The sequence below is a fragment of the Dendrobium catenatum genome, unplaced genomic scaffold (genome assembly GCF_001605985.2).
Source record: "Dendrobium catenatum unplaced genomic scaffold, ASM160598v2 fragScaff_scaffold_1221, whole genome shotgun sequence".
Classification (NCBI taxonomy): domain Eukaryota; kingdom Viridiplantae; phylum Streptophyta; class Magnoliopsida; order Asparagales; family Orchidaceae; genus Dendrobium; species Dendrobium catenatum.
The window spans coordinates 1,172,920-1,193,830 of NW_021319683.1; the positions used below are offsets into that span (position 1 = coordinate 1,172,920).

General features: G+C 33.0%; 1 protein-coding gene across 4 annotated transcripts; it reads right to left on the minus strand.

The window, feature by feature from the left end:
* Nucleotides 1–13,212: 13,212 nt before the first annotated feature.
* LOC110108455 (protein NRT1/ PTR FAMILY 8.1) lies at nucleotides 13,213–17,248 on the minus strand. Of its 4 annotated transcripts, none has more exons than XM_020839103.2 (5): nucleotides 17,100–17,248; nucleotides 16,361–16,541; nucleotides 16,037–16,254; nucleotides 15,403–15,953; nucleotides 13,213–14,338 (listed from the first exon to the last, which is right to left on the minus strand). In XM_020839103.2, the coding sequence occupies exons 2-5, from the start codon at nucleotides 16,470–16,472 to the stop codon at nucleotides 13,504–13,506; spliced, it is 1,716 nt and encodes a 571-aa protein (XP_020694762.1). In that variant the 5' UTR covers nucleotides 16,473–16,541; nucleotides 17,100–17,248; the 3' UTR covers nucleotides 13,213–13,503. The 4 variants fall into 4 exon arrangements, with proteins under 4 accessions (XP_020694762.1, XP_020694764.1, XP_020694761.1 ...); XM_020839105.2 differs by having other exon boundaries at nucleotides 16,361–16,524; nucleotides 17,121–17,240; XM_020839102.2 differs by having other exon boundaries at nucleotides 16,361–16,524; nucleotides 17,100–17,239.
* Between the last annotated feature and the right edge of the window lie 3,663 nt (nucleotides 17,249–20,911).

Genomic DNA, 20,911 nt, shown 5'->3' on the forward strand with positions numbered 1-20,911 from the left:
TGGGCCAAAAATTTAGTTATTTACTACATCAAGTCATTAATTTCAAATATATAACTGATTAGACTCCAATAAAATTAAATTTTGACTCAAATTTTGATAATATATCATAAAAGAAATGGTGTGCTCAAGAAACAATGAGCGTTTGCATTTGTGTAAATTAGATTGGGCCAAAATTTTAAAACGAGCACAATTAATGTGTCTTTTAGGGAAAGGAGCATATTATTTTTAGAAATTTAAGAATGAGCAGATGCGTTACTTTGTTTGGCACATTCAAAGAATGTGTCGAACCCTTCAACGCATTCTTTGAATGCATCGAACCATTCGACGCATTCAAAGAATGCGCTGAACAGTTCAACGTGTTTTTCTATTTTGTAGAATCCTAGGTGCCTCATTTTCCGTCTTTTTTCCCCTCCAACCACCTCTAAAATTTTGCGCACTAAATTCCACGCCGTTTCACGGGATAAGCGGATCTGGTCCCTGCAACGAACAAAAAATTCCGGAAGAAGGTGCAAGCTAGCCAGCGAAGCATATAGAATGTGCCACCCCGATTGGCGCATTCTATAGAATGCGCCACCCTAATTTGCGCATTCTATAGAATGCACCGAATGGTTCGGCACATTCAAAGAATGCGCTGAAGGGTTCGGCGCATTCAAAGAATGCGCCGAACCGAGTAACGCATCTGCTCGTTTTTAAATTTTTTAAAAAGTCTGCTCCTTTCTCTAAAAGTCACATTAACCGTGCTCGTTTAAAATTTTAGCCATTAGATTGGGACTACATGAGAGCAAAACTCTTTAAAAGAGGGCAAATAAAATATTTAGGGGGGCAAATTTTAGAAATTACCCCAATAAAACTCAATTTTGAGGTATATTAAAATAATCGGAAGAGCGATCGCAATCTTCCCCCCTCAAGATTTATCCCAATCTATCTAAACTACATAATTTTTTTATATTTGGAGTGAATTTAATCACAAATTCACATATATTACATAAACAAACACTTATCACATAGAAGGACCTATTGTTTGAAACAATACTTACAACCAAAGTGCAAAGATTAGATGCATATGCTAAGTACGCAATAAGAATCCATGAAATTAGGAAGATTCATGCAAAATGCAAATAAATTTCACGTGCCAATGATTAGCAATCGAAGGAAAAATACTAAGCCGTAGCTGCTATGATCATAATGATGAAGACAAATTAATCAACAGGAACAAGTTCTACTGTGCTCTACTGTTACTTGGCCAGGTTGATTATTATATATATCACACCAATCATGTGATATCACTAAACACGAATAATAATATCATCTCTCTCTCTCTCTCTCTCTCTCTCTCTCTCCTATTTGTTTTCTTGGCTTGTGGGGACAAAAGGTAGGAGAAGCTCTGATATATATGAAAGAAGAGTTCTGAAACAATGGCAGCTGTCACGTGAGGATGCTTATATAAATCTGGTTCTGTTCTTCCCTTCGTCTTCTTTGCTCTCATGCATGGTGACACGAAGTTGCCACCTATATTATTTGTCACGTCTCTCTCTGTGTCTCTCTTTCTTTCCCTCTCTCTGGCTCTCTTATTTGTCTTATTATGGCCTATAGTATATATAGAAGGTAGGCTTACCGTTTGATTCATGCGAGGTTGTGGGGAGATCGTTTTGCTGATTCAGGGAGGTAGGCTTACCCTTTCATCTTCTAAGTTCGATCGCGCTTCATTCTTAAATTCTTTTCATGACTTCTAATACTCTCTAATACTACTTGCTTTTCTGACTGCTTTCTTTTAAAAAAAACTTAAAAAATAAATTATTTTGTCTGTAATATTTTTATAATCAACTTTATAAAAAATTATAGCCGTTTTAAATAAGTCATTAGCGTTGCGACTTCTCCAAGTTACTAAGTGAGTTAATAACTCATGTTCATTATTTATAAATCTGGCTTATTTTGATTAGTTATACAATTTAATAAATTTTATAAAAATTTTGAAGCTTAATTTCATAAATAAATAATATATTTATGTCTATTAATATGCAATGTATTTATTATTTTAGCATATAATTTGCTAATTATTTGATAAAGATACCCATTGAATGGGGAATGGCTCTGCAGCTTAGTTTTTTTTTTTTTAATTTAATGGCTCTGCAGCTTAGTAATTGGAGCAGATTGTTTCTTTAGGTGGAGTGTTTAATTAAATCATTTTTTTAATTTATTGATCATTATTTCGAAGAAAAACTCATTTAGTGATGAATTATTCTTTCTTTGATGTTTTTTTTTTAAATTAATTCTCTTATATTCTGAGGTAAAAGTAAAAAAATTATTTATTTTTATGTACATTTGATGATTAAGATATTTAGCAAATAATTAGGTGAATAGATTAAAAAAATATTTTTATTATTCATAAAAGATTAAAATAAATATTGAGCCCATCATCAGATCGCCATTAGATTAAATATTTAGAACAAGCGCGAGATTGCTATTAGACCACCGCCATTGAATCAACGCCTAAACTCCATCGTCTGACCACTTCTTGACTATCACCAGACCATCATCTGATTGTCGCTATCATACCATGATCTAGTTGTCAATGCCGAATTACCACTGATTAACTATTTCCCCTCACAACCATCAGATTGCTATTATCAAACCACTTTCATCAAAATCACTAACACATGAACTCCATCGTTAGACCATCGCCATAGTTGGACCTTTCGTCGTCAAACTAGGGGTGTCAATTTCGGGTCACAGGTCGGGTTCGGGTCGAACCCGAAACTGACCCGATACTATTTGGGTCAACTCGAACCCGACCCGTTTTTTAAAACGGGTCAATTTTCCTGACCCGAACCCGACCTGCTTCGGATCCGAGTCAACCCGACACGACCCGGGTTTTCAACAAAAAATTGCTAGTTTTCGGGTCCGAGTCAACCCGACTTCGAATGACTCGTTTCCAACAAAAAAATTGCTAGTTTTCGGGTCAAAACGGGTCAATCTCGGTTTGCCGGGTCAAGATCGGGTTTTCGGGTCAAAATCAGGTCAATTTCAGGTCAAAGGGTTAACCCGAACCCGACCCAATTTTTGAAATGGGTCGAAATGTTGAACCTGAACCCGACCCGTTTCGAGTTCGGGTTGACCCTAACCCAAAATTTTCGGGTCGGGTTCAAGTCTGATTTTTGGGTTGTGTCAAATATTGACACCCCTACGTCAAACCACGCCCCCAACCTCCATTATTGAATCATCACAATCGTCAGATCATAATCGTCAAACCACCACTGCTCAACCTCCATCGTCGGACCACAGTTATCATTGGACTGCCATTGTGAGATTATGGTTGCCTGATCTCTATCATTAAACCCATCATTAGACCAACGCCATAGTTGGACCTTTCGTCGTCAAACCACGCCCCCAACCTCCATTATTGAATCATCACAATCGTCAGATCATAATCGTCAAACCACCACTGCTCAACCTCCATCGTCGGACCACAATTATCATTGGACTGCCATTGTGAGATTATGGTTGCCTGATCTCTATCATTAAACCATCACCATCTTCAAACTGTCATCATTAGATCATCACCACATGCCTTCTATTATAGCTCGACCTTCATTTTCAGACATTGTCATTTAATTAGATGCATTCATTCGACCGTGGCTTATTCCTTATCAACTCTACAACATTTTTCACTTGCATCTCATACTATTGTAATCCCGCCTTTTTCAATTTGGGGACATGTAATTCTTTATAATCAATGCTCACATAATAAAATTACTTTAGTTTAGGCCATGCCACTAGATTTTTCTCTTTGAATTTATCATGTAAAAATTCTAATATCTCTTATTTTTTTTATCCTTCTATTTATATATGCAATCTTTGAATAAAATAAAAAAATAAATAAAATTTTCTCACTCCACTATCATAAATTTTTTAACACACGTCAACTCCCAGCAATGAAATTTAAGAATAAAAAGTTGAATCAAAGGGAACACAAAACTAAAATCTTATTTTCAGTAGCACAAAGCCCATAAGAACTCTACCACATACTCCACATGATTTCAATAAAGCCGAACATGTGAACATAAAAAAAGTACAATTTGGGATCAAAAGAGTGAGGGGGCTAAGATCATCTCGAACCAAATTGCATATTGGCAATATATATTCTTTCACTCCATTCGCTTCATTTGAATACTAAATTGCACGTCAAATTGCTATATTTTGAAGTGAAAATTGGGTTTTTTAGGTTGGAGATGCCCTAAAAGCGCTTTGTGATGAGTGAAAGAATATATTTTGATTAATTATGAAGGGTCATTAATGATTTGGTGCATATAAGAAATACTTTTTAGCACTTTTAAGTACAAAACATTATTTAAAAAATAGAAATAGACATAAACATATATTAACACTAAAGAATTATGGTTAATTCCTTCATGAAAATGAGAAAGAAAGATGCACAGTCCGCCTCGCAGCATCAAGGTGCTAGGTTTGGAGCATCATAATGCTCCATTCTCTATCTCCAATTTGCCTGACATCACTGCAACGCTTTGCTCTTTGTCTCCTGCTTGAGCAGGGGTTTGGAGCTCTGTAGTGCCAGAGTTTAGTGTCAAGGAATGAGAGATTATTACGTGAGTAGTTCGGATAGAAGAACCGCCCGGATTCTATCAGGGTACACAGTAAATACATAGGAAATATAAAGTTTTATTTTTTACTGTATATTTACTGTGTATCTTTACAAAATCTGGATGGTCTCTCATTCGAACTCCGCACATAATAATTTCTCCAAATGAATGATTTAAAAAATGATAATTTTATGCTACAATTATCACTGATTAGAGAGGATTCCATAGCTGATTGCTCTTTATTCCTTGACACTGACTAAAGAATCGCCAAAGCGAAGCAAATGGAGCCCATTGCATGTGAATAAGGAAGCTTTGGAATTCGAAAAAGTTCACGAGAGTTCAAACAAGGCCTGCAACAACTTCAGCTCATGTTCACATTTCTCTTGCATGGGATCCAAAATTCTTTTCCACCACTCAGTGACAAGATTCTTTCTTTATACACAGAAAATGAGGGAATTGGAAGAAGAGAAGATTGAAGGCTTGATGGTTCAATCAATAATTAATAAAATGATATAATAAATATTAAAATTTATTTAAATATAGTTTAAATGATGTAAAATTATTTAAATATTAATATATCCTGCATAACTCATTAATTTACTCAACTAATAAATTCTTATGAATAAATGAAAATAAACTTTGAATCGGTGGTTGAAACGGCAATTCGAACCGGTTCTCACTGGTTTGATGTTGGATCGGTTTTTCATGAGGACCAAGCAGATCATATGACTGATTCATGATAAAATCAGTCGTATTGGTCGGTCTGGTTTAATTTTCAAAACCATGGGTATAAGCATATATCTCTAAAGATGACTCATTAATCAATTTTTATTCCACCATACATTTGTGCATATATTTATAATTAGTTTTACTAGATATCCTAAAATCAGGAAGGCAAACATAAACAAATGAAAATTCAAATATTTCAAATAGAACCGTCATTCTATGGACCCTCGGCATAGCTAGACATCATCCCAAAGGGCTTTATAGGCTTACTCACCGTTTTAACTATGCATTCAATTCTATGTCCTATATAAGGGTTCTCAATATATGATAGATATCTTATTGTCAATATAATCAATGCTATCTTTATGTTACTCAACCTAGACATCATACATGTAATAAATCACTATCAAATGAATCATTTCGCATTTTTAGAAACTTATTCATCCATTCATGCAAATAAGGCAAAGATATCCAACACATATGATTATCATTATCACCAAGATCAATTACTACAAAGATGTAACCTACCTTGTGGACAATAACATTGTCAATCTAAATCTATTTCTCAACTTTTGCACTCATCGCCACCCTTAAAAACTAAATTTTTAGCAAAAGTACTTTGATACATCTAATATCATATTTGGACATCGTAACATATAAGAAACTATACAGCTCCCCTTGATCAATTGATTATGAGCTTTAATTACAAACAAAAAGGTCTTAGATTCGAAGCTTACGTATATGATGTGTGTGTGTGAATTTACCTTAATGACTGATCAAATGTCTCGAAAAAAACTAATAAGAAACTTCAAACTCAAAAATTTGAATAAATCTTCATGGATTCCTCATATCATGCATGCAAAATGTTTGTACCAAAATATAATTTATCTAATTACTTTCAATCAACTATAGCAAAACAAACATCTACTTTGTTGATTGAGATTGGACAAAGAGTACAATAAAGAAAGAAGAAGCCCATGTGTGTCCTTACTAATTAACTTCACTTTCTTCTTTCTTATTAATTTAATTGCAGAGAGGAAAAGAGGATGGAAGTACTCCGCGTGATTAGTAGCTTTTGCACCTTTGGTTCTGAATATTAAAAGAAATTTTCGAAAGAGGAGATCTCCAATTTCAAAGAAAACTGCAGCATCTTCAGGTTCTCTTCACATTCATAGATCAGCTCGGTCTGAATTTCTTGCCATTACTTTTCAATTAAGGTTTAGTTTGGGACATTTTTCTTAATGCTTCTGAAAGTAAATTTTTAGTTAAAAAATTAAATTTTTATACTAAAAGATTGTTTCAAAATTTTTCATTTTTTACTAAAAAATTGCTTTGAAAAACATTCAGAAAGCCATCCGAAACAAAACATATATATATATATATATTAATTAGCATGATCAAGAGCTATAAAAAGATATTATGAATAACATCTATAGTAAGAAATATATAGTTAAAGATTGGCACCCTTAATGTTCTTTTATAATAATCATTGTAAGGAAATTTTGTATAAAAATGATATATACTCTTTTACATGTGAATGGAAAGTTGTACTTATTCATGATAAAATACGTGCGTAAGTAATAAGCCTTCATAACAAAATATGATGGGTTACATATGTTTATCTATGATTTTGGAAATATATTTTATTATTATTATTATTATTATTATTATTATTATTATCTTTTTTTACTTTTTGAACACAAAAATAATATGATATACATAAAAGTGCTAGTTTAGTACACTGTAATACTTTGATTAAGGTTTCATTTGTGATGATTTTTTTACTATTTTGTAAAGCTATTTTTTTAGTACAAAATTTCCTAAAAGCATTAAAAAACAACAGTCTAAAGCCATCCCAAATGAAGCCTAAGTTAGATGTACAATGTCATAAGCTTTGGTTTCATTTGGGACGGCTTTCTTGCTGCTTCTTAAAGCAGTTTTAAAATTTTTGTAATACAAAGCTGCTTTAAGAAGCAGTAAGAAAGCCCCAAACGAAGATTTAGCTTGTGACGACTTTCTTAAGAGCAGATTTTTATTTTTTAACTAAAAAACTATTTTAAGATGCAGTAAGAAAGCCAGTCCAAACGAAGCCATAGATATGAATTTCTTCGAAAGCTCTTAACTTCTTTTTTTTTATGCATTTCAATTTTTGCATAAAAGTCTATGTGTTTATGATATTTCTTTTTTGATTTAATTATCTCTTTGAGTTAATGAAATTGTGATCTCTAAACATATTTGGGCTCTAAAGTAGCAAACAATGAAGAATGGATGGATATTTCCATAACCTTAAAAGGTCACTAATCAAGCATGTTTAAAACTTTTAAATATTTGGTTGCAAATAGAAATGCTGAATCTTAGTTCAAGAAATATGCACTCAGCGAATCATCCAAAGACAGGAATGAAAGTAGGGCCATGAAAAGAGGAAAAAGGAAACAGGCTCATCATTACAATAACATGTGGCTGTAAGAATAAAAAATCTGTGCACATTGCCCTTATTGAGGAACCTTTGCTTTTCATATTAACAGTTTGAATGAATAGCTGGCCCCCATATAGCAAACAAATAAACCCTAGGCTTCTCCTATATTTAAAAGCTCCTATCTTAGGTGATGATGACTTTTGTAAGAGAGATTTAAAAAAAAAAATATTTAAGTCAATTAAGACAGCATAATATATATAAGATTCAAATCTAAAATCTCTTAATTAATTAATATCTAAAATTTTTAACCAGCTTATCAAAATGAGCTACATGTGTAAGAGAGAACTCAACTTTCAAACTTTCGGATTATTTATTTTGTGCGGATTCCGAACGTCATCCGGAGACCAATCATAAAACTCCCATATAGCTGCGGTACATAAAGGGGTAACATGACGCATTCTGGTTGGTCTCCGGATGACGCTTTGTGTCGGTCTCCGCACAGAATAATTTCTCCATACTTCGTTTTGGACAGCTATTTTTCTGCTTTTCAAAGCAACTTTTTATTACAAAAATTTGTAATTAAAAAAAAAATTGTATTAAAAAACTATTTTTAAAAAATAGTAAGAAATAAATATTTTGAGGTACATCCACGCTAATAAAAAACCATGCAAAGAATGCCACTTTCATTGATACAAAGCAAAATGCCAAATCCTTCTTGTTGGAGAATCCCAATGAGAGAGGGATAGTGCATTTGTTTGGCTTGACGTGAAAAAGAAGGAGAAAAAGAGGGGGATAGAGAGGCAATTTCAAAGCAAATCCTTCTTAGGGATTTACAATATTCTTAGAGATCTTTGTCATGGAGCCTTAGAGGTCAGAGAGAGTAAGGATGGCATTGTTCCAAGGTAAGCTTTGGGTTTTCCAACTGAGGGCCGGGTCCATTTGTATGTGAGTGCTCGTATAAAGTTCGAAGTGATTGCATATATACGAACCCACAGTAGTTTCTTTTTTTCTTCTTTCAAATATATTTGTATCATAATATATTATAATATAAACAATTAGATCTTTTATGTTTAGTCCTAATAATTAAGAGCTTTTTTTTTAATAACAAATTCTTAGATTCAAGAAGTAAAACAAATTAAATTTATTCAAAGTTCATATATCAACAAATATCCTGTTGTAATAATAATAATAATAATAATAACAAAAATAATATTTGTACACGCTCTATATTATTACTGATTTTTTTCTCATATTTAAAAAATGCAAAAAAAAAAAAAATTATGCTATATCTACAAAATTAATATTTAACTTGAATCAATAAACTATTGAGCATGTGTATTTTAATGATCATGAGACATACTAATGAAATTTTAATGAAAGCAAAAAAATATAGATTTTTATTATGTTTTTTTAGATTTAGATGATCAATCTATAGATAAAAACAGTTAAATATTAAATTATAATTAATCCAATCATATATATATATATATATATATATATATATAATAAAAAAGAAGTAAAAAACATATTTCAAAGTCAAATTATCTCTTTACTAACTTATTTTTCTGCCACAAAAATAGTAAAAAAACTATTCTAAATGAAGCTTGAAATTTTTTGTTTTTTTGGCTCAATGTATTTTACTATTTAAATCCTTTTAATATACCATAAAAAATTATGAACTCTACATATTTAAAATAAAGATTAAAAAAATTGGAGGCTAAAAAATTATTTTATTAAGAAAAATTAGAGAGTAATTTTATTAAAAATATAGTCAATAATCACTAAATTGTTTATGAAATCATAATATCAGTTTGGATTATGGAAGTTGCAAAGATTTTTTAGCACATTAATAAACACGAACTTATGCATTAAATGTTCCATTTGCTGTATTCTTTAAATTATAATATTTTTATCTAATATAATATTTCTATTCCTCTAGAGAAGAGCCGAGGAGCCCATTAGCCCACCAAACTAGCCCACTTAAAGATCTTAGCTGACAATAGTGCTAACCTTAATGGGCTCAGAGCCCATGCATGAGCTTGTTTTCCGTTCTAACTTCCGACTAATATTATTTTTCTTACATTAAAATTATGAGAAATGATGGTATGATTTGATTGCCAATTTAGATTATTATATATCATAGGTCTTGAATTTATACTAAGATGAATATAATATATGAATAATTAATATTATATATATTTCAAAATAATTTTAAAAATTTAAATTAATTATTATTTTGATAGAATATATAGATACAAAAATTTTCATACCAAACAATAATATATTGGACTTATCTTGTTGGTAATAAAATTTTCTTCTTTCTCATATATCAAATAATAATAAAAAAATTATTATTTTTCATATTAAAACGCTCAAAAATTATTGTTGGGATTTTATCAAGTCTACACTCTTATAATAAATGTATAATTAAATTAATTCTAATTGAGTAATTGATAGAAATAATTTTTAAAGAATTTATTAGGAAATATTTGATTTTCTTTTTTGCAAATCAATTTAAATGTTACTGGTTTGTTGTATAAATTAATCGTCCTCCTTGTTATGCCTTCATGCTCATTGATGGCTTTTTCAACTATCTTTGAACCCTTAACTATAATACTTCTCGAAGCTGGGGATAATGATCTTGAAGGTGAGGATGCTCCGGAAGTTTGATTATAGCTTTTGGTGAGGGAGTGATGGCTGATAAAGGGGATTAGGTTAGTGTTGATTTTCTTTTTGGCGTCGATCACTCACATAGTTGTATTGCACATCTCGTAAGTCAATTTATTTGCTTTCATGTTACGCCGATGTGTTGATGAAGGATCACATCACATATTTTACCTCAATTCGTTGTCGACTTTGTGACTTATTCTTTTTGGTCGCATATAGTCGATCTATGTTTATCGTTCTATTTGAAAATATATGTGATCGAGTTGACATTGACTTGACTAGTATTTTATGTGCAATTGAACCGTCCGCGCACATCTCTGTTCCGTGCTTATTATCTTTTGATTGAGATCTCGTTATGCAAAACGGACTGCCGAGTGCGTTCAACTCATCAAGACTTATCAAACGGGTTAATTCGTTCTCGAATTAGACAGTTTGATGCACATTGCAGATGTATCGAATGGAAAAATCTTATGCTTATATAGTTATAGATATTATTATCCATCGAGATGTCTATGTGAAATCTATTATTCTCTATGGATAATAGCATATATGATTTCATTTGCTCTCCCATTGGCTTATCTGCGTAGAGTGTAAAGGCCTACGACCGTTTTATCTTACAGGATAGTGTGATCGTACATTTTGTAGTTGGACCCCTGCTTGCATTGTCCTTTCGGAGACCCACATATTTCTTACGACTAGGGGACATGTTTCTCTCTTCATCTTTGAATGCTATATTATTTTCTTCTATATGTATTCCTAATTTGGTGTTTAGTTTGTGCTTTTTTTCTTACTCCGTCCTCTTCTCTTCCTCTTTAGCTAGAATTAGACCATTTTTCTTTAAATTTATTAGGATTTGATTAAAAATTTGAATTTATTATATATTTGTCCTAAATTCTCAAGTTTAAATAATCCCGATCAAATTATTTCAATTCTTCTTATTCAAATAGATAATCATTTATAATATAAAATCTCAGTAACATAAATATAAATAAATAGATGGTAAATTTCACAAAATGCCACAACATTAGGTAACACAACTACCTATTTAGCAGAAATTTCATAATTTTTTAATATTACCAGAACCAGAGTTTGCTCATAACATTATTTTGAAGCTTTTATCATATTATAGTCTTATTTTTTTGAATCAAAATTATTTTCTAATTTGTCAAAAATCTCACATTTTTTAATTTACCAGGTGCAAATTTCTCAGAAAAATATATAAATGTCCAGAACTTTTGCATCTATAATATACAATAAGTTATGTGGTAAAAAATTTTCGGGTACAAGTTATTCCCACTTTTGCGCTATAAAATTATAATTTAAATCAAAAAAATCTGAAAATTTTCATATATTTTTGAAAACTAAGATAAGTTAAATGTAACATACCTTGATCTCGACGAGTTCATGTATTGAGTCTATAACAAAAAATGGACTATATTCGCCAAAAACCAGACTTTCTCTCTCTAACCCGCTCATCTAAATGAATTAAAAGAGTTTTAAAGTAAAATGAGATTAAAAAATAGCTTTGGATATTTTATAAAAAATTGACCTAGTACTGTAGTGCTCAACCCTGCAACACTGAAGCACCCAACCATATTGCCACATCATTAGTTCATTTTCAAAATTTGGCTGGAGAGCTCAACGCTACAACATCGTCAGCCCAACACCGCAACACTCCAAATAGAAAATTCCAAATTTTCATACACATGCATATAGACCTCTAAGGCCCATTTTAGAACATATTCAAACACACTTGAGCACCCAAAAACACTTGCAGACACATGCAGAAGACACTAATGCAAAAATTCTACTTATCAAACCAGGTCGGAACAGGTGCAACCACATACGAATTCAGTATGTGTTACAAGTTTGGCAAAAATGGAGGTTGAGTTATATAGCTGAGGGTTGTGCATATGTTGGGACAGTGGTAGAGGCCTTGAAGAAGAAAAACCAAAGAGTTTGAGAGAGGAATTCTAATTATCAAGGTAACCAAGGACTTCAACAAAATTTAAAAGAGGTCGGCTATTAAGATTTTCCTCACAATTGTTCACAAGATAATTCATTGAATAATGAAATGATATATGGGAGGGCTATTCCTAGCCTATAAGAAGAGCAAAAAAACTAAGAAAAGAGGTGTCATTGATTGACAACATACACATAAAAGAGTTTTGAAAAAAGTACTTTTTTTCTTCCCTTTTCCTTGTTTTTTTAGAAGAAAAATTATAAGCATGTGGTTGTGATACATCAATATGAATGCTTGTGTGGAGAGAAAAGGGAGGATTAAGTAGGAATGAGGGGGGGCAACATGATTTTAAATTTTATTTCCCAACTTTGAATCCAATTATCCTAAAGGCTTTTAATTTATAGCTCAATGGGTTATTTGAATGAAATATTATCATCATTAGCATTACTCAATTATTATTTAAATGTTAAATAAGATGAAAATTATGAAAGAAACCTATGTGACATAGATAATTAGAAGAAAATCATATAGGGAAGGAGAGATAATAAGCCTATCCACTCCCTCTCTTTTTGCTTTGGCCAAACACCTTCTTGGATAAGGGTTTTGTTCACCGCATGTGGAGAGGTACTAAATAATAATGAAAAAGTACATCATTTATAAATTATTATATGCCGGAACATTCACTATGATAGAGAGAAAATAACATCTTATTATTATATGAAGATCTAACACATATACATAAAAAATAGGAGTTGTAAGAGATATTAGAGTTTTTTACCTAGAAAATCGAAAAGAAAAAAAATCACGGTTGTCCCAGCCTACTTAAAATGATTTCACTAGTATTTATGATCAATTATAAATGGTGACCTTTTAAGTAATTGGGGAAGACGTTGATACAATATGTAGAATGTACTTCATGGTGGAAGAAAGATCCCTGTGACATGAAAGCTATCCTTAAGAGATCGTTTGGTAGTTCTCTAATAAACTAATAAAACTTGCAACAAATTACACAAACTTTGAAGACAAATTTTGATGCAACTCAAACATCCAAATTGAATTATAAAAATTCAAATTTCCTTTCCAGATGTAGAAGATTTCTCATCTATTTTCTATTAATCTTTGCCACAACAACATCAACCTTGACTCTGTACTGGTTTCTTGTAGGTGTAAAGCTTTGCAATCACAAGGTACACCAGAAAGTTCAAGACGCTGAGCACAGCTAGAAGCCAATAGAAGTAATCTAAATGACCTCGGTTCAGATTATCAGGAATCCAGCCAAGCCTCCCATTCCTTGCTGAGATAGAGGTTACAATAGTAACCAACAAGGAGCTAAGATAATTACCCAAAGCATTCGTGGTCAGTGAAAGCGCAGAACATGTGCTTCTCATTGCATCTGGAGCCTGATCATAGAAGAACTCTAATTGCCCAACGAAGGTGAAGACCTCAGCTGCTCCAATTATGAAGTACTGAGGAATCTGCCAGAAGATGGAGATGGGGACGAAGCCTTTGGAGTCATATAAGTTATGCCTTGCAATCGTTCGGAGCCTAATAACCTCCAGAATTCCAGCAGCTAACATAGCAAAGATGGAGATGAAGAGTCCAATGCCCATTCGAGTGAGCTGAGTGAAGCCACGCTCGTTGCCAGTTATCTTGCGGACGATTGGGACAAGAATGCGGTCGTAGATTGGAACCCAGAAAATGACACTGATGGTATCGAAGATGGAAAGAGATGCAGATGGGATGGAGAAGTTTGGTCCCATGTGGGGGTCTAAAGTGTTTCCCTGGAGAACAAACATTGTGCTCATCTGGCCGTATACAGTGGAGAAGATGATGCCAGTGGCCCATATGGGGAGAAGGCGCACAACGCTCTTGAACTCCTCAACTTGGGTGACTGTGCTGAGCCTCCATGGATTTGCTGAGGTTTTTACTATGTCCTTCTCCGTTTCCACAGCTGCTTTATCAAAGAACCTGAGTGGAATAGTTTTAAGTGTAAGAAAAATAACATCTTGAGAAAATGGACAGTCTTATATATTGGAACCAGGTAAATAGCAATAAACATACGAATTTTTTTCTATCATCAACGTCACGCTCTTACATAGAAATTATTCTGAGTGGAGACCGGATCACGAGAATCGTCTTAATTTGCTGCCTTTTTGCATTGCTTTTGCAAATATTAAAAAAAAAAGCAACAAATATGCAATTATGATTGTACTTTTGCTGCCTTTTTGGTGTTCTTTTACAAATAATGAGCAAAAGGGCAGCAAATATGCATTTATGATATTTGCTGCCTTTTGTTGAATATTTGATGGTTCTTGTCGCCCAATTTCCGCACAGAATAATTTCTTCTTACCTAGATAAATTATTTTTATCTACAAAGCCTGCAAAAGCTCAATTTTTAAGAGAAAGAATATAGGAAAAACTAGTCTTCCTTTTTAAAGATGCAGCATGTCAGATCTTGTTCTCAACTGCCATTTGCCCAATAAAATTTTCAGTTTAGAATGTGATAATAACACTTTGAGCCTTCTTTTTTAATCTTCTCAGCTTCCATTGATATCATAGTATTGTCAGCTTATAGTATGTCTCATTATGATACAATTGTTAAAATCAACACTAGACTTATCCCAAATTATTTTGAACTAGCTTTCTTACATTATCCTCCTTTAATTTCGTTTATTTCATCTACTCTCCCTATTATTGCACATTCTTCACTTCATAGTAAATGCCAAACACATACCCTTATATGCTCAGTTTTTGGCTAACTCAACTAAGATTTTGTTTGGAACGACTTTCTTACTGCTTCTTAAGGCGATGTTCTAGTATAAAAATTTTAATTTTTGTACTAAAAAACAGCTTTATAAAGCAGGAAGAAAGCTGTCCCAAACGAAGCCTAAGTTACCAGTTACTTCTTTCATTATAACTTTAACAAATCGAAGACCAACAAAATCAGAATCAACACAAACAGAACACCGATTGTAAAGACTGATTTCGGTGCTAATTTAAAGAAAACAAAACCAAGTATTCATCATACTCACTTCAGTAGTTCTGTGTGCTCAAGCTTGCGGCTACCTTCTATCAAAGACTCTTTGTCAGAACTCTCATACAGTAAGGATTTATCAGCTGGAACTTTCACATCATATTTCCTAATCGATGCCACAATAACCTGCGCGATTCTTGTAAGGGGGCTTCCTCCTGGTTTCTGATGTCTGTACAATGGCGTGCCGATAAAGAAGCTAACAACTGCAATAGCCATTGCCACTGCTGGAATTCCAAAGCCCCAACCCCATCCCACATGCGTCTGTATGTACACCAAGGCTGATGAAGCAACAAGTGCCCCTATATTGATCGAAAAATAGAACCAGTTGAAGAAAGAGGTCTTGCTTTTCTTCTCAGATTCATCAGAATCATCAAACTGATCTGCACCAAAGGAAGATACACAAGGCTTGATTCCTCCAGTTCCAAGTGCAATGAGATAAAGAGAAACAAAAACTGCCGCTGTTTGCCCCCCCTTTGGGTCGCAAGTGCCACCATCACAGACAGGTTTCAACCCTTTTAAAGATGCTGTCATGGTTAGAAGGACCAGGCCCTGCAAAGAAGAACAAGATCAGTAAAGAATTTTCTGACAAGGTATGAAAAATGATTGACAGAAATTCTGAAAAATGTTCTTACAAAGATGTATATGATCATGAAACTTGCAATTGTTCTGTATCTGCCCCAATAAGCATCAGCCACAAAAGCTCCAAGCAGAGGCGTGATGTAGCATGTTCCTGACCAGTTATTGACATTCTTCGACGCCACGGCATTCCCTTCATTCAGACGAGATTTCATGTAGTTCACCAGATTGGTGCTCATCCCATAATACGCCAATCTTTCGCAACATTCGTTGGCTGTGGATAGAGGAGTTCATTAGAATGATTACATCGCAAAGAACATAATATGTTTGCAGTCAGAGTTACACTAATTAGGAAGAGAGAAAGTAAACAGAATCTATACCAAGAATATATGGGCAAGTTCTCCAGTTGCCTGTTTTCTTCCTGTCAGCTGGCTTTCCATGGATGTCTGTTGTCCCATCTTTTGTATAATTTTCTTCGATCTCTGTCGACATTTTAACAGCAAAATATCACCTGGTACTAGATCTGATCTAGTGGGCCGTCTGGCTGCAATTCATATCAAACTATCCAAACATTTCAGATGAGCATGGCCTATTGTAATGAAGGGCAAAAAAAAATGTTATTTGTGCTGTGGTCGTCTTTATTTATCAAAGGGCTTTGCATCAACAAGTAACCATCACAATTCAGTGACAATTACTTGCTTCAGTCAAGCTACTGTGTATCTCTCTCTATATTCTTACAACTAAAATTTATTCTTGTGGCGCTGTCCTCGAAAACCCCTGTAGGTCTAACCCCTCCAGAGGCGCTGTCCCCTAATTGGAACCCCGATATATCTGCCAAGTGTATAACGATGAACAAATATAGGTCAAGAGGCAGCGCTTTCAGAACAAATTTTAGTTGTAAGGATATCTATGAAAAAAAACTCTATATTTTTAATTATAAATTTGCCCCCCCCCTCAAAATTAAGGCTGGATCCACTCTTGACCTTAATGAAAACTGAAAAAAAAAAACCAGAGCGATAAGCCATAAACTCTCATCGATTCTGAACCCCAAAATTTCATTCAAAAACAAAAGATAATTAAAATCTGCACGAAGGAAGAGAATTCATAAAAAGAACTCACAGATTGGGCTCTGATATGTACCATGCAAGAACTGCGAGCAGAATTGCAGAAGTAACAGAAAGCAAAATCAAAACTTTAAAGATTCACAAATCAAAAACCTTTTGATGGACAGAGTATTTATAAAGGAATACTTAGCAGGCAGAGACGAGTTTCAAAGGTCTGGGGAATTACTATAACGCATGCAGCACGGTGACACGTGCTTGCATATTGTTAGTTGTTTCAGCTGTTTTGTGCTGTATTCAACTCAGCGGTTTAGTGCTCGACTGCTTAAGTTGACTTAATGAGTCGTCAAGAAATTAATTAGCTGGAGCTTCGGGATGTGTAGATTAAGCCAACCATGGCAATGAATAAATTAAGAACGTAATTCTAAGTTAGCGTTAAGTTAAAGTTCTCTTTTTTTTTCCCCCTTAATATTAATGATTTTTAATTTATTTTTATTTTTATGTTAAATATATGTGATGAAAGTGGTATTTACTTAAGTGAATCTCTTTCATTAGTTTACTAAAATGCTTACAGAAAATCTCTTGAAAGTTATTATGGTTGTAATTTTTATTTAATCCTAATAAAAAAAATTTATTTATAATACTTTTAATCGAGGCTTTTTAGGACATCTCCAACTGAAAAATTCAATTTTCACTCTAAAATACAGTAATAAATTAAAATACAATTACTAGTCTCCAGCCTAACTGCATTTTCTGATACAAAATATATATATATATTTTGTATATATTTTTTGTCATACTTTATTTTAAATTTTTTAACCATCTAGTTACATATATCAATTTTTTGAATTAAACCTATTATAATTCTTAAAAATATATTTTTTTGGTTGATAAAATAATTTGAATTTGTCCTAAATAAATTAATTACATGAAAAATACTTTAAATAAAAAATAATTTATTTATAAATTATTAATAATAAAATTCTAAACTTAATAAACTAAAATTAATAACCTATTTTTTGGATTAAAAAATAGCTTGTGAACAGTGGGACGTCAATTTTGACGTTGCATTGTTCACCCTCACTTGAATAACATTTTTTTTATTTGCGATCAAATGGAGCAAACCGACGATGTCAAACGAGTTTGACGTTCGACTAGAGACACTCTTAGGTGCAACACTATCTATCTTAACGTAAGTTAGATCTAATAGATCTAGTCTTCTAACCGGTCATTTGAAGACCGATGTTTTAGGTGATCAAACCTTCTAAGGCGACTCTTAGAAATTTAATCACATGATTTATAAAAATAAATAAGATAAGAGAAATGAAATGTTACATCCAAGCAAAAATGTTTTTTTTTTTTTTTTACTATTTTGTTATTAAGAAATAAATATTAATAAATATAGCTATCAGTTTCAGCTGTCAGTCTTGTGGAAGCAAACGCTTGCGGGAGGAAGACAATTTCCTTTCTATAGCTTTTTGCAAGAGTTTTGTTTTTTATTGGGCTCTTACATTGATTTTTTTGGGACATTTAAATCAATTAAGACCAATTTATACATACATCAAGTACGCAAGATTTAACCCAAGACCTCTTAGTCTGTTGGTTGGGTGCTTTGGCTTTCAACATATAGGCCTTGAATTCAAGTCTTGAGTATGTGATATGTGTATGAGTTTGTCTTAATTAACCTTGATACGACATCACAAAATTATCTTGATCGGGCACGAATCTCGAGGCAAAAGCTAGTTGGAAACTTCAAAAATTAATTTTTGGAGCACCGAACTCCGAATTCAGCGAGCTTACAGTCAAACTGAGCGTCTCGGAAATACGAACCCAACGACACAAAGATCAACCCAATCCGAGCCCAAATGAGTCCGAATCAAGGGCTCAAAGCGCTGTTGGAAGGTTCAAACCGCAATTTGAGTTACCAAACGGTCTCCGATTTTGACGAGCTTATACTCGAATCGAACGGCTCGACGAGACAAATCTAACGATCCCTAAATATCCGAATTCCGACATCATTAAGGCCTTCAAATGCCCAACGAACGGTGCATGATCAAAGGATTCGATATCGGCCGTCCATTCAAAACACTCCCAATTCGCCCCTGATCTCACGCCTATTTACGGGCTATGCCACTCCAGAAAAACTATAAATAGAGCCCTCATTCTACACCAAGGGACTCAAGTGAAGAGAGAGAAGAAGAAGAGAAGAAGAAGGAAAAGGGAAAAGGCTATTCCTCTCCTCCTCGACCACCGCCGGAGATCTTCCGGCCGCCTGAATACGCCGGAACTCTGCCGGATTTTTTGGAAACGACGGGATTCTGCAAACTTTGTAAATTTGCTTCAAGTTGTAATCTGATCGTCCCAATTTGCGGGACGAATCAGTTTCTTGTAATTTACAAAAACACTAGTGGAATTTTACAACTGGGCAAGGCCCCGTGGTTTTTCCCTTTTTGGGTTTTCCAAGTACAAATCTTGGTGTTCACATTCTCTTTACTGTTTGTGTGTTAAATTTACGTACAACGCTCGGACACGAATTTACAAACTCTACCGCCGCGTATTTTCTAGTACGCAACAGACCTAAATGCACCCCTAGCACGGGCACACACACACACACAAAATCTCTTGATTGGTAGACAGAGCTCTCCACAAAAAGATCAAGGTAGTTGCATACTCTTAAATTGATTGATTCTTGCAATGTAGAGGGTTTTTTTGGGTTAATGAAAGGAGTAATCTTAATAATTTTTTTTAATGTATTGAGAGCTGATTAATAGTAAATTATTAAGTGGTAATTATATAAACAAATCCCTTTTTGTAATCTCTCAAAATATGACTTATTAAGATTTTCTTTAAGCTCATAGCAATATTTTTAAAGAAAAAAATAGTGACCTCATTTGAAAAGATTGCAAAGGGAAAATTAAGTCAAAATCAGCTGAAGTGTTTCAGACTCTTACACATAGATTAGAAGGTTGGTATTTTTTGTTGAAAGGAAAATCAAAATTTCCTATTACAATATAATTAAAAAAAAAAGTTAAAATGAATTTTTAAATCCTTTAAATTTTTTCAAAAATAAATATAAAATACAAACTAAACAATTAAAATATATTTTACATACACCTTAAAATAAATATTTGCATATGTATATATATATATATATATATATATGTTTATATGAGAATTGCTATGGCAGATTCGGAATCAGAATTTGGAGTAGTTGAGGCTCATTGAATATGCGAAGTTTTGTCTTGCACACAATTAATTCTTAATAAAGAATATAGGTTAAGAATCTCTGATGTGAATTGAAAGAGGAGAAAGTCAAGTGCAATTTTTATTTCCCCACCCCCCCAAAAAAAAAATATTTAAGAATGAAAGAGTTTACGTGTGACAAGCCATGCAATGAAGAAATAAGAAAAGAAAATAATTGAAATAAACATTGGGATTTATGTTTTGTTTGTGACGGTTTTCTTACTGCTTCTTAAAGCAGTTTTTCAGTGCAAAAAAAATAATTTTTGTACTAAAATTTTTTATTTAAGAAGCAGTAAGAAAGCTGTCTCAAACAAAACCTTAATATAAAAAAATTTGATATTTTTTTTCACTATGAAAATAGGGAGAAATTGTACAAATATCTTTCTCACAATCTCTTCATGCCTCGCTTCATTACTTCACATTGTTTTCAGAAATAATAGAGTCACTCTTCAACAACACCAAGGTTCACAAACCTCCAAATTAAACAACAATAATAAGTAGTTATCCCATCGTGGGGTCGACTAGATGAATCATTTTTCTCCATTGTGTCATATTAACAGTTAAATTCTCATCTAAATCTAATAAAGAAATTACATTTCTAATATTTTCTAACCAAGTCTTTTTAGG

What these genes read in the sequence shown, in the direction of transcription:
- LOC110108455 (XM_020839103.2), bottom strand. Translation starts at nt 16,472, where the DNA reads ATGTCGACAGAGATCGAAGAAAATTATACAAAAGATGGGACAACAGAC. An exon ending in AACTTGCCCATATATTCTTG is followed by an intron (nt 16,255 to 16,360) that starts GTATAGATTCTG and finishes CTCTATCCACAG; the next exon opens with CCAACGAATGTTGCGAAAGA. An exon ending in TCATGATCATATACATCTTT is followed by an intron (nt 15,954 to 16,036) that starts GTAAGAACATTT and finishes TCTTCTTTGCAG; the next exon opens with GGCCTGGTCCTTCTAACCAT.